The sequence below is a fragment of the Arachis stenosperma genome, chromosome 9 (genome assembly GCF_014773155.1).
Source record: "Arachis stenosperma cultivar V10309 chromosome 9, arast.V10309.gnm1.PFL2, whole genome shotgun sequence".
Classification (NCBI taxonomy): Eukaryota; Viridiplantae; Streptophyta; class Magnoliopsida; order Fabales; family Fabaceae; genus Arachis; species Arachis stenosperma.
Window position 1 is genome coordinate 149,230,458 of NC_080385.1, and position 7,760 is coordinate 149,238,217.

Here is a 7,760-nt window from a genome sequence, read left to right on the forward strand (position 1 = left end):
TAAATTTTTATGTATTTTGTAATTACTTATTTTATATCATTTTAAAATTTTGATGTGATGCTAACTGTTAATATTCTATAAATTCCTTTTTCGTTAAAAAAAGATACGTTGATATTAAACAACAACTTTTATATTTGCATACAAATAAGATAATGGAACTCTCGCTAATTAAGGTAGTGTTTGGAAAAGAGACATAGACTGAGAGATTGAGAGACTGAGATGGAGAGATACTAACTAAGAAATAGAGGCTGAAATAAGTCTCACTATAATGTTTGGTGTAAAGTGGGAGATAGAAATTGAAATAAGAATAAAGTTCTAATTTAATTTGTACAAAGAGTAAAGTTGGAATTAATTAATTAAAATAAGAATATTTTAGATATAAAATATTATTAAAGTTTTAGTTCATGTTCTTAAAAATTTCAGTCTTTGATGTCCTTATTTTTAGAGGTACTAAAATACTGAAATTTTTGGGATAGAGACTGAAATTTTAATACCAATTTCTGGGTCAACAAACATGATACCGAATTTCAATTTCACAGTCTCTATCTCAATACCTCAAAACAAACGCTATTGAACGGTATCAGATCTAAATCTGATCCACAGGTTCAGAGAGAAAGAGAGAGTCGAGAGAGAAGAAGAGGGATCTGGAATTGTATTGAATCAAGCCAATATGTACAGTACAGTTGAGATGAATATATATAATAGCTAAGAATAACCACTAACTATTAATTAGCTGTAACAGACTTACAACCACTTCTCTAACTAGTGTAGCCTACATGCTCATCTATATTAGCTACCGTGGACTCACATACACTATCACGCCCCCTCAAACACAAGGTTGGTGAGACAACAACCTTGAGTTTGTCACAACAATCAAGAAACAACGAGGAAGGAACGGCCTTGGTTAAAACATCAGCCAGTTGAGCAGAGCTTGGATTATGGTTCACCCAAATGGTGCCCTTGTCTACATAATGCCGGAAAAAATAGAGATCCAACTCAAAATGCTTAGATTTAGAGTGAAGATTGGGTTAGCCACCAGTAACACAACACCTTGGTTGTCACAAAAGAGTTGAGGAGTAGAAGGAAGGGAAAATTGCAGCTCAGTTAGTAGGTTCCTGACCCAAGCCACATCAGCCACAGCTACTGCCATGGACTTGTATTCTGCCACAGTGCTAGAATGCACCACAACAATTTACTTCTTGGAGGACCATGAGACTTGATTGGGGCTAAGGAAGACACAAGTGGTGGACTTGCGATTATCAGGGTCACTGCCCTAATCCGAGTCACAGTAAGCCAGGATGGGGAGGTGCCTTCCTTTCTTCAAGTGCAAGCCATGATGCAAGGTGCCACTCAGGTATCGAAGAATGTATTTTACCACCTTCTAGTGGTCCTCAGATGGGGACTGCATAAATTGGCAAACTCGATTGACAGGATAAGCAATTTTAGGCCTGGTCATTGTCAAATACAGTAAGCTGCCAACTATACTTCTATATAGGAAAGGATTATCAAAGGGAACACCCCCAATGGAAGTGAGTTTTAGTGTAGAAGGTAGTGGTGTATAGCAGGGTTTGCACCCTTCTAGTCTTGCTTTCTTCAGGATGTCTTGAATGTATTTGGTTTGTAGAAGAGAGAGACCTCCATCCACTGTCTTGACAACCTGCACGCCAAGGAATTAGTGCAAGTCCCCAAGATCCTTGAGAGCAAAGTTGAGATTTAGCTGCTGAATGACTTGATTACTTGCAGGGCCAAAGTCACCAGTGAAGATGATGTCATCAACATAAACAAGTGCATAGAGCCTGGATTGAGGGGTGATTCATGTAAAGAGTGAGGTATCTGATTTTGTGGGGGTGAATCCCAGACGCTTAAAAGAACCCAACAATTTCACATACCAGGCCCGAGCGGCCTGTTTCAGGCCATAGAGCGCTTTGGTCAACTTGCAGACCAGGGTTTCATCTCCTTGTTCATAGCCCTTTGATTGAGACATATATACATCCTCCAATAAGTCACCGTGCAAAAAAGTATTGTTGACATCCAGTTGCTTGATAGGCCAGGAGTTTGCAAGAGCAAGGGACAACATTATGCGAATCAAAGTAGATTTTACCACTGGACTGAATGTTTCCTTATAATCTAGCCCTGGTCTCTAATGGAAGCCCATGGCAAATAGCCTGGCTTTGTATTTGTCAATGGTTCCATTAGTATTATATTTGATTCGAAACACCCACTTGCTACCAATGGGCTCCCTATTTGGTGGCAATTTCACTAAATTCCAGGTGCGATTCTGTATGAGGGCAGAGTACTCAGCATCCATGGCAGCTCGTCACTTAGAATCAGAAAGGGCCTGTTTGATTGAGGTAGGTTCAAGTTGAGCATGGAGAGCCTGGGGCTTAGAAATGCCCAACTTTTCTATGGTAATCATTGGATGACAGTTCTGAGTTACAGAGGTGATAGATAGAGGTAGGACAACTTCAGGGGACTGAAGTGGAATGGGGACGGCCTAGGCAACAGGCGCATCTAGGAGTGTATTTGTTGGAGGTTCAGCTCCACATAGGGAGGCATTTGAGGAGGAGAGTGTCTAGGGAGGTGAGGATGCAGTAGGAGGCTAATTAGAAGTATTGGTTGATAGGTTTGGAGAAAGGGAGAGGTTGGGTGTTATGGTAGAAGGCTGTTGTTATGGCAGAGGTGGAGCAAAGGAGGGGATACGGGAAATGGTGGGAATTGAAGGATTGTCATTAGAGGAGTTGGTGCTCTTACATGCAGGTTGAAAGAGGGGAGAAATTGAATCTTTGAAGGAAAAATGAGCTTCATCAAATATCACATTTCTAGTGATCACAACCTTCCCGGAGACAGTAGGCATTTGTATCCCTTGTGCCAATTTCCATAGCCAAGGAACACTGCCGGTTCAGATCGAAATTGAAGCTTGTTATGGTTATACGGCCTCAAGTGAGGGTAGCACAGACAACCAAAGACTCTCAAGGCAGCATAAGGAGGCTTCTTGCCAAACAACACCTCCATTGGTGATTGATTTTGCAGTGTGGGTGTTGGTAGGGCATTAATCAGGTAGACAGCAGTTTGGAAGGCTTTACCCCAAAAGCTTATCGGCATTCCAGCATCAGCTAAGAGTGTGAGTCCCATCTCAACCACGTGGCGGTGCTTCCGTTTAGCATTGCCATTCTATTGAGGAGTATGCGGGTAGGAGAACCTGTGAATCACTCCACAAGACTGCAAGGACTTTGACAAGTTAACATATTCAGGTGCATTATCACTTTGAAGCATTTTAAGTTTAGTATCTAATTGCAATTCTACCATTTACTGAAAATGATTAAACACAGATTTGAGTTGAGATCTAGCTGTTAATAGGTAAATCCATGTGTATTTAGAGAAAGCATCAATGAAGTTTACAAAGTATACATTTCCATTAGAGTCAAGGGAGGGAGCTGGTCCCCAAATATCCAAATAGACTAGTTGTAATGGGGCAGTGTACACTATTTTGGAATCAAGAAAGGGTAATTGACGTGATTTTCCTAAACAACAGGAAGAATAAACAGATTTAGAAAGTGAAATTGACTTGTTATAATTTTGTAAACCTGTAGAGAGAACTTTATTTGAGGGGTGGCCTAAATGAGCATGCCACAACAAGGAATCATTAGCTGGTTCACTATTTGTGAGGAATTCAGGTGCTGCTTCAGTACTGCTTTGAGTGTTTTTAATGTTGAAATTGAGAAATTGGTAAAGACGTTTATCAACAACTCCCTTGAGAATAACTTCTCTAGTTTCCTGTGATTTGACACAACAGCTGTCATGATGAAATTCAAAGTAAACATGGTTATCACAACAAAATTTATAGACACTCATGAGTTTCTTGGTGATATTTGGAACATGTAAAAATTTTTGTAATAACAGTTTTTTGCAACTCAAATCAGTTTTAATGAATGCATTTCCAACAAGATTGATATACAAACATGTACCATCCCCAATTATGACTCGCTCATGACCTACATAATCTGCTTGATCAATCAAATTTCTTGCATCATACGTCATGTGATGAGTGGCTCCGGATTCAGGATACCAGTCTTAATCTTGAAGTGGTGCTGAATTCGGTAAAAAATCGCTTAGGTTGGCTATATTCTTTTGAGAGGCAGATTTGGCATTGTCTGCCCCATTATATCTATACCAGCAGTGGACTGCAGTGTGGCCGGGTTTGCTACAGAGCTGACACTGAGTTCCTGAGGACTCGCCTCTACTTCCTTTATATCCTCTTCCTTGCCTTGCATCAAAATTTTTGGACTTACAATACTGTCCTCTATTTCCTTCATAGCTTCTGAATTCAGCATAGTTTCGGTCATAACTTCTGTTTTCACCATAGCCTTGACCAAAATTCTCTCTCATTGTTCTGCCACCATACCTGCCTCTTGAACCTCTGAACACACCTCTGAATTGTCCTCTAGCGCTTCCTCTGCTATTGTGATAGGCCAAATTTGCTTGTATAAATTGCTCAGGCTTCTTATATCTTTCTAACATGCTTTTATGTGAGAGTAACACTGCTTTTGGCTCAGGAACCGTGATTCCTCCTGGTCTTGTTACAATTGATGTGATTAAGGGCACAAATTCTTCAGTTAAGCCGTGCAAAATAGCATTTGCATGATAATCATCTTTTACCTGTTCACCAACCGAGATTAGTGCATCAACTGTGCTTTTTATCTCCAGCAAATACTCGCTCACCGAACCAGAGATCTTGATCGAGCTGAGTCTGTTCTTGAACTGCATCACTTTTGCCTTAATGTGAGAAGATAAATAAGCTTCTAATCACTTCCAAACTTTATGCGTGAACACACACCCAACCATTCTTGTCTTTTCTACAACGTATACTTAGGATTGATGGATTCAGAATTAGCAAGATACATCGTTCGAATATTTTTACTGGTGAGATGGTCAAATAGCTCGTTTCCTTCAATTGTTGATTCGGCATGATCCTTCCATTGCAAGAAGTTGTTGTCATCAAGTTTCATTGAAATTCGTACTTCTGTGAAGGTGTTTGATTGTGCAGCAGAAGCCATGGTTTTCAGATCGCAGCTCTAATATCATGAACAGTATCAGATTTGAATATGATCCACAGGTTCAGAAAGAAAGAGAGAGTTGAGGAAAAGAAGAGAGATCTGGAATTGTATTAAATCAAGCCAATAGCTACCTAAAAAAAATTGAGTACGATAGAATTTTAGATAATTTCATTTAGTTGATGTTTCTTTAAGTATATAATTATTCATATATTTTTAATTAATAGATTAACATTTTAGAAAAAGTAATTTAATTTCATGGTGAATTTTAGTATACAGAGCAAAAAGTCATACAGATTTAAAGATTTGCTTACACCACACTTTCTAAAGCCACACTTTTCACTTTAAACCGTAACTCTTCACAAAGAAAAGCGTCACCTAATAGAAAAAAGTAAATTAGAAGATTTAAGAGAAGAAATAATTAAGTTATCAAAATTAATAGATCAAAAATTAATGATTTTAACTAATGTTAACTGTAATGACACCGAATTCTTAAAATCAATACAAAATGATTTTTCTCAAAATTTTTATTTTACTATAAGTTTTATTGAAGGACTTCAAAAACCTGAAAAAAACTTATTTTTCACACGGAATTTCTAAGAAATGTTACCATGAAAATGATTTCCCACATCTTTATCATACTTTTAACCCACAATTAAATTCTATAGTAGATATGCTTGAAGAAATATTAGTATCCATAAAATTTCAAAAGAATAAGGAAAAAGAGAATCCCAAAGAAGAAAAATTTCAAAATATAATCAACATAACAGATTTAAAAGTAAAACCACCACTAAAATTATGAATATTGAGGAAAAATTAGAAGAAGTTACAATGCTTTTTAAACAATTAAAAATGGCTCAAGAAAATAATATTATGGAACAAGGATTTCAAATAGAAGAAGAATTAGTAAATTCTGAAAATATAGAAAATGAAGAACACATCCTAGATTATTCAAGTGACGAAGAACCAGCAATTCCAATACAAATAAAAAATGAAGCTGGAACATCTAAAGATAATCAATCTCAATTTAAATGGAAAACAGGTTTTGATAATTATGCTTTTAAAAAAGGGTTTATAAATAAAGATTCAAAATATACAAAAAATACCATCAAAATACGTTCCTAAAGTCCAGGAAATGGAAGGAGAAAGAATGCTTGATTTAGACTGTAAAAAGAATGAAAAAGAAATTTTCGAAAATTGGTTGAATTCCTTTTTATTAGAAGCTTTTACTAATCCAAAGCTTAGTGATTTGTCTGGAAGAGATATTTGGAATTACATAGGGTTTCATACTAAAGGAACTATAAGAGATTATATGACATCAATAGAAAACCAAATAATAGAAGATTTAGCAACAAAAACAACAGCTTATGATAAGATATTATATATAATGATGATTCTATATAAAGAATTTTTTGGAAAAAATATTATAGATCATAGACAAGAAGTCTATAATAAAGAATATCAAGAAGCAAAAAACCATTTAGCTAATATTCAGATATATGATCTATGTAATGTGGAATCTTATATATGTGAATATAGAATACATTATTACAAATTAAAAGAAGAAGATAAAAATCATTATCTTAGTATGTATATAACAAAACTTCCATATCCTGCTAATGAATTTATAATGGGAAGATTTATAAGAGAAATAAATAGAGGGACAATTGAAAATAATTTTGGTGGAGCAACCTCTGCAATAAGAGAGGAAATAAAAGAACGTTGTATGCAAGAAGCGACCCAAAAAAGATTTGCAAACATAATTAGAATTTGCTGTTAGGATAATGAAGAGATACCTCAAAAATATGGTCTTAATAAAAACCTTCAAAGAAAAAGAAAATATCAATTTAGAAAAAGAAAATACTATCCAAACTGGAGAAAAAAGAGGTATTTTAGGAAGGAAAATAATAATAAAAGACAAAAAAATAACTATTGCCCAAATAAAAAAGAAAATTGTAAGTGTTGGTATTGCGAAGAAGAAGGACACTATGCAAATGAATGTCCAAAAAAGAAGGATAAAAAGAATCTTACTAAACAAATAGAAATTGCTAAGTCTTGTTTCATGGAACCATTAGAGGAATCTGATGATAACTTACACTATATTTTTGAATATGTCTCAGAAACAGACTTAGAGATTGAGTAATAATGCCACATTTATTACTATAAAAATAACAGAAAAGTTTATAAATGCTTTCATAGATTCTGGAGCAACACAATGCTTTGCTAGTTCAAATATAAAACTTGATTGGAAAAAATTAAAGAAACTATTAAGAGTTAGAATAGCTGACAAATCAATACATAAAATTGACCAAAAAGCAGAGATGGCTGAAATTTTTATTCAAAATTTTAGGTTCATTGTTCCATCTATATATATGTTAGATTCTGGAATGGATTTTATCATAGGAAATAACTTTTTTAAAGCTATATCATCCATTCATTCAAGAATTAACATATATAGTTTCAAAAGCTCCACACGATTCTTCAATAAATCAAAAATTGAAACGTATAAAAATACCAACCACTACTATAGATAAGATTCTAAAATTTAAAATATTTTCTATATTAGAAACATGTTATTTAAATCTATACTTTCAGATAAAAATTCCAAAAAATAATCTTGAAACAAAGATAGAAGAACTTCTGGATGAAATTTGTGCTAAAAATCCTTTAGATATTAAAAATACAAATAACGAATTAGTAAGCATTAAA

General features: G+C 35.0%; 1 protein-coding gene across 1 annotated transcript; it reads right to left on the minus strand.

The window, feature by feature from the left end:
• Nucleotides 1-2,826: 2,826 nt before the first annotated feature.
• Nucleotides 2,827-4,038, minus strand: LOC130950078 (uncharacterized). Its single transcript, XM_057878636.1, has 4 exons — nt 3,899-4,038; nt 3,585-3,793; nt 3,409-3,521; nt 2,827-3,171 (listed from the first exon to the last, which is right to left on the minus strand). Exons 1-4 carry the CDS (start codon nt 4,036-4,038, stop codon nt 2,827-2,829), a joined length of 807 nt encoding a protein of 268 aa, XP_057734619.1.
• Between the last annotated feature and the right edge of the window lie 3,722 nt (nt 4,039-7,760).

Excerpts from the sequence above, each read along its gene's own strand:
- LOC130950078 (XM_057878636.1), bottom strand. The coding sequence starts at position 4,038 with ATGACGTATGATGCAAGAAATTTGATTGATCAAGCAGATTATGTAGGT. Across the intron at positions 3,522-3,584 it reads AAATAAAGTTCTCTCTACAG|GAAAATCACGTCAATTACCC; the intron begins GTTTACAAAATT and ends CCTGTTGTTTAG. Across the intron at positions 3,172-3,408 it reads CCCTTGACTCTAATGGAAAT|AATGGCAATGCTAAACGGAA; the intron begins GTATACTTTGTA and ends ACTCCTCAATAG.